The following is a 16077-nucleotide window of genomic DNA, read 5'->3' as shown; positions in this document are numbered from 1 at the left end:
CTGGCGGTAACCCAGCCGCGCAGGAGGTTTTCCCTGGCCCTGCTCGGCCGATTTTCTTCATTTTTTTTTTGCTGGACGCAGCTAGCACTTTGCTAGCTGCGCCAGCACACTGATCGCCGCCGCCCCGCGCCCGATCGCCGCTATCCGTTGTTGCCGCGCGCCCCCCCCCCCCCCCAGACCCCGTGCGCTGCCTGGCCAATCAGAGCCAGGCAGCGCCGAGGGGTGGATCGGGACTCCCAATGACGTCGCTGACGTCATCCCGCCCCGTCGCCATGGCGATGGGGGAAGCCCTCCAGGAAATCCCGTTCTTTGAACGGGATTTCCTGATCGAAGCGGGGGGGGGGGGGGGGGATGCCGCTGGGCTCGCTACATGATTTAAAAAAAAAAAAAAACCTTCCGCGCTGCCTCCTGGCGGAATTTTTCATACCGCCAGCCAGGAGGGTTAACACCTTATCCACACATGCAGTCATTATAACAATGAGGAGAGACCAGACAGATGTTTGCCCACAGACCCTCCAGGCAAGATCTGCATCATGCTGTGTATATTTACCAGCTTGCCTGCCCTCTAATTGCACTTTTATCAGCTAGCCTAGTGTTTCACCTGAATACACCAGACACAAATCTCTGAATGAAAGGCTGCCTGGGCGGAGATTGCCCCCCTTCCAGCCAGCACTAGGGGAAGGAGGAAAACAATAGTGAATGCAGAGAGAATGCAGAGAGAGTAAAGCTGGCCATACACTGCCCCGATTTGCCGCCGTTTCGACAGCAGATTCGATCACTGGGATCGAATCTGCTGCCAATCGTTCGCGCTACACGCCGACTTTCGATCCATTTCGTCCGATCCCGTCGATCGCTCCGTGCGGAAAATTACTGTCAGATCGCCCGCGGGTAGGGAGCGCGTCGCTAGCGGCGTTCGAGTGCCCGACGACCGACGCAATAGAGCCGCATACATTACCTGCTCCGCCGGCACGTCTACGCCCGGTCACCGCTGCTCCGTGTCCGCGCTGGTTTCCGGCATGCTTCAGTTCCTCCTGCCCGGCAGGAAGTTTAAACAGTAGAGGGCGCTCTACTGTTTAAACTTCCTGCCGGGCAGGAAGAAGTAAAGCATGCTGGACCTGGAGACCAGAGCGGAGACGGAGCAGCGGAGACCTGGGGACTGGAGTCTCGCCGGCGGAGCAGGTAATGTATGCGGGCATGCGGGTGGGGGGAGCGGCGGCAGCACCACCACAACAGATTGTGATCGGTTTCAGGCTGAAATCGGTTCACAATCTGTTTGCAGTAAAGGTAGCCATACGATCCCTCTCTGATCAGATTCGATCAGAGAGGGATCTATCTGTTGGTCGAATCTGATGGCAAATCGGCCAGTGTATGGCCACCTTATCTGTATTGCAGTCCCCCATCACATAGGCTACTTGCATGTGTCTCCTGTCCCTGCCAGCCAAATCCAAAAAAGCCTCTCACACAAGCTGCAGGCAGCCCTCCTGGAGTTTAGGGACTATCAAAACTTTTCAACCTGTGAAATACCTTTTGTCGCTGTCTACATGCAGTCTTTACAATAGTGAAAGAGCTGAGTTTTTCCCACAATCCCTGCAGGAGGCAAGCCTTTACCAGCTCGCCCGCTTCAGCGATTTCAGGGAATTTTTTTTAAAGGGACAGGAGTCTCAGGGGGGTGTTCCATACACCCAGAACCCCGGTCTGGATACGCCAGTGTAAGGGACTGACAGAGGGGGATTTGGCTGGAGAAGCGGGAGGAGAGGTGGATGAGTGGTGCAGCAGAATTCATGATAGACTGTAGCAGGGCTAAATGGTTGGCAGGGAGGCTGCAGAGCAGAGAGTTGCAATAGTCTAGTCGGGAAATAATTAGGGCATGCACCAGAAGTTTGGTAGTGTCCTGTGTTAGAAAAGGGCTAATGCAGGAGTTGTTTTTTAGGTAAGGCAACAAGAGGAGGATAGTTTGTCAATGTGTGGTTTGAATGAGAGACTTGAGTCCAAAATTTCACCTAGACAGCGAGCCTGGGGGACAGGTGTTATGGAAATGCCATCAACAGAAATAGTGATGTCTGGCAGGGGCATTGAGTTGTGAGGTGGGAAGACTACTATTTCAGTTTTGTCCATATTGAGTTTTAGAAAAGGGAGGACATGAAGGAGGTGATTGCATTGAGACAGTCCGGGACACAAGCTGGTTAGGTGTCCAAGTCAGGTGCTGAAATGTAGAGCTGGTTATCGTCAGCGTATAGATGATATTGGAAACCAAAGGAGCTGATGAGCTGACCAAGACCATATGTGTAGATAGTAAAAAGGAAAGGTCCGAGGACTGAACCTTGGGGAACTCCAACGGTGAAGGGATGTGGAGAGGAGGTAGTGTGGGAATAGACAACTCTGAAGGTCCTATCTGAGAGGTAGAAGGAAAGCCAGGCGAGAGCAAGACCCTGAACGCCCATGGATGAGAGGATTTGGAGAAGTAGGGGGTGGTCCACTGTGTCAAAAGCGTAAGAGAGCTCTAGGAGGATAAGAATAGAGTAGAGGCCTTTAGATTTAGCAGTCGCCAGGTCATTGGTTACTTTAAGTAGGGCAGTTTCGGTTGCATGGCTGGGGCGGAATCCAAATTGGAGGTCATCAAGCAGAGAATTGTCAGTGAGGTGATGGACTAAGTCAGTATAGACGTAGCACTCAAGTAGTTTTGGAGAGAAATAGGTTGGTAGTTGGGCAGGGAAGGGGGGTCAAGAGAATGTTTTTTCAGTATAGGTGATATAAGGACTTGTTTGAAGGAGGATGGAACAATGGCTCTGGTGAGAGAAAGGTTGAAGAGGGAGGCTAAGGCAGGTGAGATGGTAGAGGAATAAGTGAGTAATGAGGTGAGAGGGCATGGGATCAAGGTGACATGTAGTGGGACGTGATTTAGAAATGAGAGAGAAGACAGTGAGTTCAGTTAGTGGTGAGAAGGTTGTCTGGGAGGATGTAAGGTTTGGGGTATGTATGGAAAGAGGAGGCTGCTGGTTAAAGTGTTTTCAGATGTTGGTGATTTTATCACTAAAGAAGGAGCAATGTCCTCGGCTGAGATGCAGGAAGTGGGAGGTATGTAAAGAGAAAGAACCGAGAGCCCAATATGGTGTAGTAAGTCAAGGCAATTGGTATAATGAAAGAGAGTAAGATTTATACTCACAAACCAGGGTTACCTCCAGGCAACCACTGTATAAGCAGGTGAGGAGATTTGCCTGTCCCCACTCAGGATTAAGAAGTCGCTCTCTGTAGACGTGAGAAGAAAGGGGTATCCCCCTCCACCAAGGGTGGATATATGCTATACTGTAGACTGAACAGAGGCGCCAAAAGAGTAAAAACTATTTTTAAAATATTTAAAATTGCTTAGGAGGCAGGTGTGACTCTGACATTCTGCTGTGTACTCCTATCTCCATTGCCTGATGAAGCGGGTATAGACCTGCGAAACGCGTTGTATAAAATTCCTGGAGTATACCAATAAATCTACTGTTGTTTAACTACACAGCTTATTGTGTCTGCTTGAGGGAGGTAAGTCCACCACTGCCTCCTAAGCAATTTTAAATATTTTAAAAATTGTTTTTACTCTTTTGGCGCCTCTGTTCAGTCTACAGTATAGGAAGTGGGAGGTGAAGGGTTGGGGCCGGAGGAGGGAGTTGAATGTAGCAAAGAGTAGTTTAGGGTTGTGAGAGTGTGAGGAGATTAGTGAGGTTTGGCTGCTGTGAGGGCCTGTCTGCGTGTGTGCAAAGCCTTTTTGTAATTGTAACTGTGAAAATGCTCAGGCAAGTTATTTTTTTCGCCAGCGCCGTTCAGCTATCTGGGAGTGGCGTTTCAGTAGTTTGATCTCCTCGTTAAGCTGGGGTTGTTGAAGGGTCCGACGCCAGTAGACAGTGAAACCCTGGTCTCCCATGTCAAAGGTAGAGCCCTTAACCAGTACACTATCCAGCCACTATAATATAATAGAAAACTACACTATAATATTAATAATAAATATACTGGTGTATATATATATATATATATATATATATATATATATATATATATATATATATGCACTGTATGTGTATGCATGTATATATATATATATATATATAGATATACACACACATAGGTATTTAAATCGACTCAAAATCAATGGCATTTGAAGCAAGTTACCACAGGGTTTTCCAAGCACAACTAACTTTCTGTGAAAGTACATGCAGACTTTGCCTTTTTTAGAAAATATTTTAAAACAAAACAAAAGATCTACCTCTACGTGCTAGAATAGGGGAACACTATAGAGGCCCAGGGTGGCTTAGCACGAATATCTCTAATGGAGTGAAGCATTTTCACCAGGTACACCAAGGTGACATGTCCTCTTTCTCTTTTCATGGACTGGAAAGGGTCCTTCCAGCACAAATGGGAGGCGATTTAGCAAAACGGATTTTAAGTTGTGAGGCTCTTTGGATTTTTAGATTAGGTACGAGACTTCACCAAGGTTTAAACTCCTGCTGGGATCTGGCTCTAGCAACAGTCTGGGTTTTTTTCTTTATTTGTTCTGATTTTGGTTGTGTTTTTGTTTATGTTTTGTTTTGTTGCTACTCTCATTTTTTTATGTTTTGTCTGTATTTTTTTATTAGACTTTTTGGATGTGTCAGATTTTCTATTGTTATGTGTGTTTAAGAGTGTTTCCTTATATTGTAATACACACATATATATAATAATTATTTCTATTTTACACTGGTAATCTTTGGATTGTGAATATTCCTTCCTGTTTGTGGAGATATGGGTGTGTCCATGCTCTTAGAGACCACCCACTCCATATGAGGAGGGTATATAGGCTAACCCTGTGTCATTTTACAACAGCTATGATTAAGGACCAATCGGTCCAAAACATGTCAGTTGTTGATGTGTGATGACTTTTGGATACATTCATAATAAAGGAACTTTATTTTACGGACATGGTGCAGGCATTACTCTGTAAAAGATCTTTTTAGTTGTACAGTACAAGTTACCAATCTCGAGCTCAATGTATGTTTGGGGCAGATTTAGCGAATGTTCTCTATGGGAGAACAATGAATTGCCTCATTGCGGATATTGTACATGACGTGATGCAGACCAAATCCTTTCCACACATGCTAAACTCAGCCAAGAGGTCCCTCAATGAACCCCTAGAATTTAGCTTGTGTTCTGGGTCCCAGGATATCACTTGGAGATTTAGAACACCTCATCCTGCTCACTAGAATGCTGTTCCATGTAGCTGAGGCACAAGTATGTTTAGTGTTTTTTTCTGGCACTGCTGCCGTAATGATCAAGCATGACCATCAGGGCAGACATTGATTGCGCATATGTTAGCACCTTTAGGAATATATGTTGCTCCATTCCCATTGTATTCAGTGGTTATAAATAGCAAAGCATTTGAAATGTATTATCTTGAATAGACTAACTAATGATGAAATGATGAAGAGACATGCAAATATGTAACCTTAGCTATCTTGTAGTTTGAACTTTTTGCTTCTTGACTTAGGTTAAGCCCTATCTGTTTGCATATGTTTCATTAACCTACTATGAATCTGAACACTGGCTTTGCTGTTAAAGAGACTCTGTAACAAAAATTCCATCCCGTTTTCTACCATCCTACAAGTTCCTAAACCTATTCTAATGTGCTCTGGCTTACTGCAGCACTTTCTACTATCACCGTCTCTGTAATAAATCAATGCATCTTTCCCCTGTCAGACTTGTCACCCAGTGTCTGGAAGGCTGCCAACTCTTCAGTGTGATCTGCTATGCACGCCCCCCTCCAGGCCCCTCTATGCACACTCCCGTGTGTGTGTGTTATTTACATAAGCCAGCAGCGTCTCTGCTCTCTGATATCAGTGAGAAGAGAGCTGGATAAAAATCCTCCTCTGTTAGACTGTGAAAGGAGCTGGCTGACACATACTGAGGAATTACAGACACGGGCAGAGCTGTCTGCAGGAAGAAACAATCAGCCTGTCACTATTCAGTGCATGAGAGCTGCAGGGGACAGAAGGTAAACACACAAATGATCTTTTGAGATTCAAAAGGAAGGCCGTATACAGCCTGCTTGTGTATGGATGTATTTTCTATGTGTGGACATACTGTACATCAACCTACTTCCTGTTTTGGTGGCCATTTTGTTTGTTTATAAACAAACTTTTTAAAACAGTTTTTGACTACTTTTAATGCGGCGGGAGCTGCGAAATTGTGACAGAGAGGAATAGGAGATGTCCCCTAACGCACTGGTATTTTTACTTTTGTGCAATTTTAACAATACAGATTCTCTTTAATAGTGCATGCATGGAACCACTAGTTAATTTTATCCAGTGACCAAGCCCATGCAGCTCTCAAACCTTTCAATATGCTGCTTCTATTGCTTCATTTAAGTGATAATGTCGAACTGACCTCTCAGCAGAAAACACAGATTACAGTAAGTAATCCAAAATCAATTCTTCCCTTTCACTTGAAAATACAGTTCTACAAACAAAATGTTTTCTCACTGTTTATCAGCAAGTGTCAGTCTTTTTTCATCAGGCAGGTTTAAACTTGTAATTTTTTTCTTCAATTTATACCTTTTCGTTACTTGCTTTATGTGTAAAAATGGAAAAGCTGACCAGAGCTTAATCTGTAAATCCAGGTTTATTTAGTTTCATTTTTTTCGGCTTCTGAGATTTAGATGAACAGAGATAATACCCATTACATTCTCAGATGCTCTTAACACATCATTCACAGATAATACCAATCAGGAGCTTGTTAGTATTGCATCACCTGCCAAGCCGCTTATTTAAAAAAACTTACTGAGGTGTTAGACTTTTGGTACGACTCTATTCTGAAATTGCATTTCTCTTTCACGTTTTGGTTTTACAGTTTAGTCAGATTTGTTTCTTTATACTTAATTTTGCATATTTTTTACTTTACTTTTTACTTCAAGCATCACTTATTGCAATTTTGAGTGCATTAGCACAAAAACATTACAGTTTTCTGTGCCTGATTATGGCTAATCTACTGAACTGTTATAAATATTCTTTGATAATAAATTGCTGTCATTTAAAAGACTGAGACCACTGAAACGTATATAAAGTGAAATTGGCTGTGATATGCAAAGGTTTTTTTTTTCTCCATGCAAGCATTTAATGCAGAGCTCTAGCCAATTATAAATATAAACAAACGCTCATACTTAATTCTGTACTAAAGTACAACATTTAGCAGAACAAAGTTTTGATTCAAAGTTTAAGACCCTGTATGACACGTTTAAAGGATACCAGAGCCCAAATGACTATGAGAAACGGGAGCAGGCATGTATGGTGAGCTATTCTGATGCTCACCCCTCCCCTGTTCTTCAAACTGCCCTTCAGATCCTCCTACTTGCCTCCCCGGCACCCTCTTCCTGGACGGCCGGATTGTACCTCACTGCTTCTGCGCTGGCCCGGCAGCGTGCGTCCTACTGTGCATGACCCTGGTTGGGAGCGATCTGCGCAGGTGCATGATGTCATTTTGATGTCATGTGCAATGCGTGCAGCCAGGCCAGCGCAGGTGCAGTGATGCCCAACCCGGCTCTCCAGGAAAAGGGTGCCGGGGACATTTAGGAGTATCTGAGGGGCAGTTCGGAGAACGGGGGGAGGGGAGTGGTGAGCGTCAGAACAGTTCACCATACATGCCTGCTCCCCTACCCGCCCCCACCACCACACGTTTCTCATATTCATTTGGGCTCTGGTATCTTTTAAGTACTCCCAGCCAGTAGCCCAAAGCACTGTGCTGTGTCACTAGGGAGCAGTTATTTTACCTTTGCTTCACAACAAGATAGACCGGGCACTGTGACTTTAAATGCTTTAATCCTATTCATGCCATAGATATAACAGACATCTCATCAAACAGCGATACATCAAACCAGTCCATGCAGTGATGCGGGGGTGTGCTGGGTTCGGGTGACCAGGGAGAGAAGGTTGGCACTACAGCCGTTTCACGCCGGACTGGCGCTTGCTCACGTGCGCCAGTCCGGAGTGAAACAATTTAATGAACCCTCTCTGCGGCGGCTCCCTCCTCGGACTTAAGCAGATAAACATGCAACTACTATCATGCTGAACATGGAGAACAGTAGAAAACATAAGTGATCCAGCAAACCGTAGCTGGAGTTTTAAGAATTGTTTATTAGGGGACAGAGGTTTGCAATACAGTGGGAATTGTTAAAAAAATAGCAGTAGTTGTCAGTTTGTAGTCACATGCAGCAGCCACAGTGAGTTTTTATTTTCCTTTTTTAATAAATCCAGCATGACCATCTCAAAAGTTTTAATTGCTGTGGATGAACTGTTTTCACTAGCATTGGCAGTTTTTTTCTTTACAACTTTAAGAATATATTTAGTTTAATATTCATTAACATTGAAGAGCATTAATACACAAGTCCTGTAACATATTATTTGGGGGGCTTGCTTAATCCCCTTTTAAGCCTCACATTCTTTGCCCCGCAGATGCTACCCCACTCTCAACCCCTCTCCCCTTCATTTGTTAGATCCAGGCTGTATGCCTGGAAATAATACTTTTACCCCACCCCTATGCCACAATTTTTTCCATAGACTATTAATAATTGAGTAGCAGGCCGGCAGCAACACTTTCAACAGCCCTCAATGATGCATCCTGTAGCTCCATGTTCCACATCCCAACTCACCCTCTCTGTGCCATAAAAAGGTTATAGAAAGGTTGCAAACTGGCAAATTCCACTCCCTTGTTAAGCAAAGCTAGAGGATAGGGTAAGTGGTCATTCATCGCATCACTTTTCCCAGACAGCAATTAAGATGACCAGGCCAGGTCAGTAATGCAGTGGCCCTCTTCCAGAGACTCAGGCTATAAGGTGCCACATGTTCTAATTGCTGTATTATCACTAGTATTTTTTTTTCTTTTTGTTAGCCCATACAGTATCACAGTTCAAATGTATATTCATTGACTTATGTATTAAATGTGAAATTGTTTGTCATAGTCCGATGACAATAATTTATCATGTTTATAAAGCCTGTAATTTGCAATGCAAGTACTGGATTTGACCTTAATGTGTTAAACAGTAGGAATGCTTTTATTGTGAATAGGAATTTCATGGATGTTAATGAATATACAGCTGCATTACAGCATAAGGTCTCTAGAGAGCATTTCCCACTTGCATCCATTCCTTGTAGTCAATGTATGTAGTTTGCTAACTAGAAGATGACAAATTACATGTATAGAACTAACACTAATTTGACTCTTGTAAATGGCAGAATAACTGACCTACACTGACATCAAAATAACCGCTATTTTGAATTCAAATTAATTTGCAATGCCTTCAAATGAATTTAAAATCCATTCTGAATTGTGGTAATTAAACAGATATGTTAAGAGTATGCACCTTTGTAATTGAAGAGTATTTGCACCTATTATTTAGTATTCATATTGCACTGACATCTTCTGCAGCACTTTACAAAGTATATACTGTAGTCTTGGCACTATGTGTCTCTAAGGGGATCTCGCAATCTAATCCCTACCATTGTCATATATCCGTGAAAATCTAGGGACAATTTAAGGAGGAAACCAATGAACTTATCTGCAAGTTTTTAGCATTAATTGCATGGAATATGCTTCTTATAAATATGTCCCCAGCACTACATATACTCCTGCTGCCTTTGGCTGCAAGTTTAGAACTTGAATATCTTATTGCGCATTAAATAGAATTTTTTTTTATTCAGAGGAATGTTGTTTAGGCATTTGGTTGCTTCTATATAATATAGGCAATTGTCATCAGCATGCTTGTCCTAGTTTCCCAGGTTAGAAATCTTCATGAGGATGCTGATGCTATCGGTCTATTTCTTGTGCCTATTGTGAGGCTAGTGTCCCTCAGATGTGATCTGGGAATTTTCAAGGTGAAAGTAGCCTTGTAGGCAAGGTTGGCACACTATTGAATGATGAGAGAACAGGTGGCAGGCATATTAAATTTAGATTTCCAAATTCCCAGAGTTCATTCTCGTGTTACCTCATATAAGTACCAGACCACAAGGCATTAAGTTTTTTTTAGAAGGCCTTTTTTATATTTAGTGATGCAGATAACCTGTTCTGACATGTTATAGACATAAGATCAGTAATGATAAATCAAGAAATATCCAGGTATTGTAAAACTACATGAAAATGTAGATACAGCATGTCTTGCAAGGCAGACAGGATGCTAATTACTGCTTGAGATGGTAGCCTGAATCCAGAAGATGTGTATCTGTCTATTGTCTAATAGTTTACATATGGTCCTAATAAACATGTACATTTTCTGACTCAGACATGCGGTGCTAGCATTTCTATCATCACTGAATAATGGACATATAATGTAAGGAAGCATTCAGCAGGCCCATAACAATGTAGGTTAAAGATGCAGTATTCCAATGTTTTAAAAGGAAGTCCTTTATTTTTTTTATTTGTAAGTAGCAAATTATGAGCTGCATGATTCTTCATAGCACCAGACTTTGGCCTCCTCCCCCTTTTCCTCATTCTCGCAAGTCGTTTTTTCTTTCAGCGTCAGCTATCTCTGCTCTGCATCACTAGCTCGGAGCCCTGGTGGTTCTGAAGGAGTATGCACTGTTCTGAAGATATTTTGCTCACAGCAAGGCTTTGTAACATTCTTGTTCTTCACTCTTTCCTAGTTCATCGATCTTTAATTCACACCTGGCACTTGCACTTAATTTCATCACTTAAACTAATCTTATCCTTTCTGGATAAGTGTGTGGCAGTACTATGTTTTAGTGCAAATTGACTGATTATTTACGAGGCTAAACAGCCAGAGCCAGCAGCCAATTAAGCATGACACACCCTTCCAGCTGTAGCTGCTAAAGGGATGTGTCTCCTTATATTGGAGGAACAGGGCTGCTTTTCTAATGAAGCAAGGTGAAACATTGGTATTAGATGCAGACATCACAGGGGCAGTATGTTTGTACTGTGTTTACACTAACAGCATGCCGTCAGAGTAGGAGGAGAAGCAAGAGGAAAGCGAGCAAGGTGAAGAGGCTATCAATGGGGAAAAGCAGCTTGTTGTGCCATGTGAGGAGTCGACAGTGAGTGAGGAGGGGGGAGGCAGGAGAGCAGCGTATTTCGTTTGACTTGCACAGCAGAAGGGACAAGGTGGCACTGCTGTCCTGACTGAGGAGGAATAGAGTGGCTGAGGGTGAACAGTTTGTTTGTCACAGACTCACAGCCAGCCAGTGTGCTATTGTGTTGAGATGCAGCATGTCATGTGAGAACATTAAATGAAGCAGAGTAAATTGTTGGGTGCTGTGTGATCATTCCAAATTGGGGGGGGGGGAGGGGGTGGGCGCATCCTCACAAGTTGCAAAAAGTCTAGAACCGGACCTGAGGAGGAAGGTGGAGATATGGCTGGAGTTTGAACCCAGAAGCACCGCTGCTGCACCATCACACGGTATGTAATCACCTGTTTATGTAATTTTCATATACTGCAAACCAAGGTTGTTATACCTTTGGCCACATATCCTTGGTCTTTCTAAAGCTGTGATTCTTGTTTCATCCTTAACACATTCCTGGGCCTGTGTGATGTGGCACAAATGTAACACTTTTCTTTTTATTGAAGTTGCTGTAACTTTATCACATGATTGATAAATTAATGTGCTAATAATAACCACAATGCCATTGGTTCTTGTGTAACTATAATTGACTAAATAATTTTTACTTTTTTGCTTGCTTAGGTTGTTTTGTAAATTTATATGAAAACATATGTTGTTTTTTTTTGCAGTGGTGTAATCATTGATGCCCTTTCTGTGGAGAGAAACCACATTCTGATACGGATGAATGTAATTGGAGGACCACATGAGCGTATTTTGCCTCCAAGAATTTTGCTTGAGGTATTAACTTCAATGATTTTACAAAGAATAATGTGAAATATGAGTATGTTAACAGAATTTTACTTTATTAATGATAAATGTAAATGAAATGTGTTAGCCTCAACGTTGCAGCCATTCAGATTGTTCTAACCATTTTCCAACCATTTTTCGGAGCAATTTAAAAATTGATTGCAGGTATCGGACTAAAGTGGACAACAATTAGTGCTTCCATTTCTTCTAGCTGAAAGCTTAAAGATGATAATTAATCTAACAAAATGTCTGCCCTCGGTCAAATTAGCTTTATTAAGGTATCATCAATAAATTCAATGTGCACATAGAGAGTATATCCACTAAAACGTTAAGAATGTTTAACCACTAGGCGACCGTGAGCTGTTTTAAAATTTCCTAGTAATGGACCACAGGACATTTTAAAATGTCCTCCCTCGCTGCCGCTACCATGAACGAACACGGCCCCTACCGCCGTGCTTACCATCGGAACCTGCAGAGCCACGATTGAGGAATGGGAACAAGTCTTCCATGAGCCCATCAAAGTGCCTGTAAGCAAAGATCATGGCTTCAACAAGAAGCCAATGAGATTTGCTTTAACAGCACCCTCTCAGTCTCTCAGAGACAATGAGTGTGAGAAATATAGTGGTGAAAAAAAAATACATACAAAAATTAAGAATACACACTATACACTACGTTTTACACATTACACTTTAAATAAAAATTAAATAAATACCTCCCTCTCCCTTCCCTGAACCCCCCCCCCGCCTCCCAATAGTTACCAAAATAAAAACACTTGTAAAAAAAGAATGACAGCATTAAAAAAAATACATACCGTATATACTCGCAAGCAAGCAAGCCGACCCGCATATAAGCCGACCCCCCAACTTTTTCCTGAAAAACCAGGAAAAAATGATTGACCCTCATATAAGCCGGGGGTAGGAAATGCTGGCCGTGTGATCCCCCCCCCCCCCGTGTGTCCCAGTATAGTTAGTATAGTGCCCAGTATGGGTAGGTAGTGCCCAGTATAGCTAATATAGTGCCCAGTATAGCTAGTATAGTGCCCCAGTATAGCCAGTATAGTGCTCAGTATAGCCAGTATAGTGCTCAGTATAGCCAGTATAGTGCCCCAGTATAGCTAGTATAGTGCCCAGTATAGCTAGTATAGTGCCCCAGTATAGCTAGTATAGTGCCCCAGTATAGCTAGTATAGTGCCCCTGTATAGCTAGTAGAGTGCCCCAGTATAGCTAGTATAGTGCCCCAGTATAGCTAGTATAGTGCTCAGTATAGCTAGTATAGTGCCCCAGTATAGCTAGTATATTGCCCAGTATAGCTAGTATAGTGCTCAGTATAGCTAGTATAGTGCCCTGTATAGCTATTATAGTGCCCCAGTATAGCTAGTATATTGCCCAGTATAGCTAGTATAGTGCTCAGTATAGCTAGTATAGTGCCCCAGTATAGCTAGTATATTGCCCAGTATAGCTAGTATAGTGCCCCCCATAGCTAGTATAGTGCAAAGTATAGCTAGTATAGTGCCCCCCATAGCTAGTATAGTGCCCCATTATAGCTAGTTTAGTGCCCCCCATAGCTAGTATAGTGCCCCCCATAGCTAGTATAGTGCCCCCCATAGCTAGTATAGTGCCCAGTATAGCTAGTATAGTGCCCCCCATAGCTAGTATAGTGCCCCATTATAGCTAGTTTAGTGCCCCCCATAGCTAGTATAGTGCCCCATTATAGCTAGTTTAGTGCCCCCCATAGCTAGTATAGTGCCCAGTATAGCTAGTATAGTGCCCCCCATAGCTAATATAGTGCCCCCCGCCTCAAGCAACCCCCGTCCCCCCGCGGCCGCCGCTGCTATTAGCTTACCCTGCGGCTGCCGGCTTCCAATAGTCCCCTCTCCGTCTCCCGGGCATGTAAATAGATCACAGCAGCTCGCTCTACGGCGGCTGCTGTGTGATGACAGGAAGCTGTAGGGAGAGCGGCTTCCTGTAACGGCGATGTGTATCGCCGTTACTATGGAAACCGCTCTGCCTACAGCTTCCAATCCTGTCATCACACAGCAGCCGCCGTGGAGCGAGCTGCTGTGATCTATTTACACCTTTCACCTTTATTTCCAAATAAAACATTGTCGCCATACATTGTAATAGGGACATCATTTAAACGTTATAATAATTGGGACAAACAAATACGTTTTATTTTAAAGCTATAATAGCCAAAAACTGAGAAATAATGAACTTTCTCTATTTTTTTCGTATTATTCCTGTTAATATGCATTTAGAATAAAATAATTCATTGCAAACCGTACCACCCTAAAAAGGCCTAATTGGTGGCAAAAAAACAAAACAAAAACAAGATACAGATCATTTTGTTGTGATAAGTAGTAAGAAAGTTACTGGCGAATGAAAGGGAGGAGCGCTGATAGATGAAATTTGCTCTAGTCCGTTAGGGTAAAAACCATTGGGGGTGAAGTGGTTAAAGCGGTGAAGTGGTTAAAGGGGTTCTGTGTGTGTGTGTGGGGGGGGGGGGTGAAAATAAAAACGGACACTTACCTGGTGCTTCTGTCGGCCCCCTGCATCTGTAATGTCCCACGTCATCCTCCGATGATGCTCTGTTTGCCGCCGCCAGTCCCGGTCTGATATTCGTCTAAGAAGACGAATAGTGCTCACTCACGCATGCATCATCTGGAGCTTACTGCGCAGGTGCAGTACGAAGTTTTTTTGTACTGCCATGGCCGCGCAGCCGCAGTCTAATTAGACGGCGGATTAGACCGGCAGGGAACGAAGCATCAATGGAAAATTGATGGAAAAATAAGGTGAGCAAATAAGTTCCATGAGTTTAGGAAAAACAATGAGTATCGGTATGTGTTCCTTATTTTGCAAAGGTATATCCAGATTAGTCAATCCATCTTTAAATAAATATCATATATAATAATAGGCAACTGTCCCTGCGTATAGCAGGGACAGTTGTCTCTGTGTAGCTGGGTCCGTACTACTTGCTATTGCGCATGTGCGCAGCACGGACCCAGCCTCACACAGGCAGGACGAAAGGGACGGAGCCAGGCGTGCGTGTGAGTGGGCGGCCGGGTGTGGAGCGGGTGCACGCGTGCGCAACGGGTGGGTGCGTGCAGGTGCTTGGCAGGCGCGAGTAGACAGACCTAGCCCGTTTTTAAACAGGCCAAGGTCACTAGTACTGTATAAACCAAGTCTAACCTGATCCGCCTAATAAGCAGCACCCTGGTATCTAGTGCAGAATATCCTCCACTGCCGCTTGTATAAGCTGCTGCCAGAAATTAAAGCTGGCATGTCCTGCTTCCAACTGTCATTTTTACAGTGCTAGTTTAACCACTTGAGGACCGTGGGCTTTACCCCCCTTAAAGAGGAACTCCAGTGAAAATAATGTAATAGAAAAAGTGCTTCATTTTTACAATAATTATGTATAAATGATTTAGTCAGTGTTTGCTCATTGTAAAATCTTTCCTGTCCCTGATTTACGTTCTGACATTTATCACATGGTGGCATTTTTACTACTGGCAGGTGATGTAACTGGAAGTAGATTTATTACATGGAGACATTGTTACTGTGGGCAGGTTATTTAGCTGTTTCTAGCTGTTCTGTCTGTTACAGACAGCTAATAACAGCTATTTCCTGTCTGTGAACATTGTTACATTGTGGCAGTTTGCCAGCAGTACCGCGGTATTCAGAGGTTCTTGTGGGAGGGGTTTCAGCACAAAATCAGTCACACAGCGCCCCCTGATGGTCTGTTTGTGAAAATCATTGTATTTCTCATGTAAAATCGGGTATCAGCTACTGATTGGGATAAAGTTCAATTCTTGGTTGGAGTTTCTCTTTAAGGACCATACCCTTTTTTACCATTCAGACCACTGCAGCTTTCACGGTTTATTGCTCGCTCATACAACCTACCACCTAAATGAATTGTGGCTCCTTTTCTTGTCACTAATATAGCTTTCTTTTGGTGCTATTTGATTGCTGCTGCGATTTTTACTTTTTATTATAGTCATCAAAAAAGACATGAATTTTGTCAAAAAAATGATTTTTTTTAACTTTCTGTGCTGACATTTTTCAAATAAAGTAAAATTTCTGTATACATGCAGCACGAAAAATGTGGAAATAAACATGTTTTTAATAAAAAAAAAAAAACCCATTCAGCCTATATTGATTGGTTTGGGTAAAAGTTATAGCGTTTACAAACTATGGTGCAAATAGTGATTTTTCCCATTTTGAAG

General features: G+C 43.0%; 1 protein-coding gene across 8 annotated transcripts in view; it reads left to right on the top strand.

Annotated features, from left to right (window-relative positions):
* Window positions 1-16077, top strand: part of TBC1D32 (TBC1 domain family member 32) — a 478427-nt gene that overhangs the window by 318283 nt on the left and 144067 nt on the right. For all 8 annotated transcript variants that reach the window (XM_068231378.1, XM_068231377.1, XM_068231379.1 and 5 more), the window contains one exon: window positions 11741-11849. In XM_068231378.1, the coding sequence (XP_068087479.1) occupies window positions 11741-11849 (109 nt within the window). The remainder of the gene's footprint in view (window positions 1-11740; window positions 11850-16077) is intronic.

The sequence above is a fragment of the Hyperolius riggenbachi genome, chromosome 4, assembly GCF_040937935.1.
Source record: "Hyperolius riggenbachi isolate aHypRig1 chromosome 4, aHypRig1.pri, whole genome shotgun sequence".
Classification (NCBI taxonomy): Eukaryota; Metazoa; Chordata; class Amphibia; order Anura; family Hyperoliidae; genus Hyperolius; species Hyperolius riggenbachi.
Note: the sequence above shows the minus strand (reverse complement) of the source record. Positions and strands in the feature narration are given on the sequence as shown.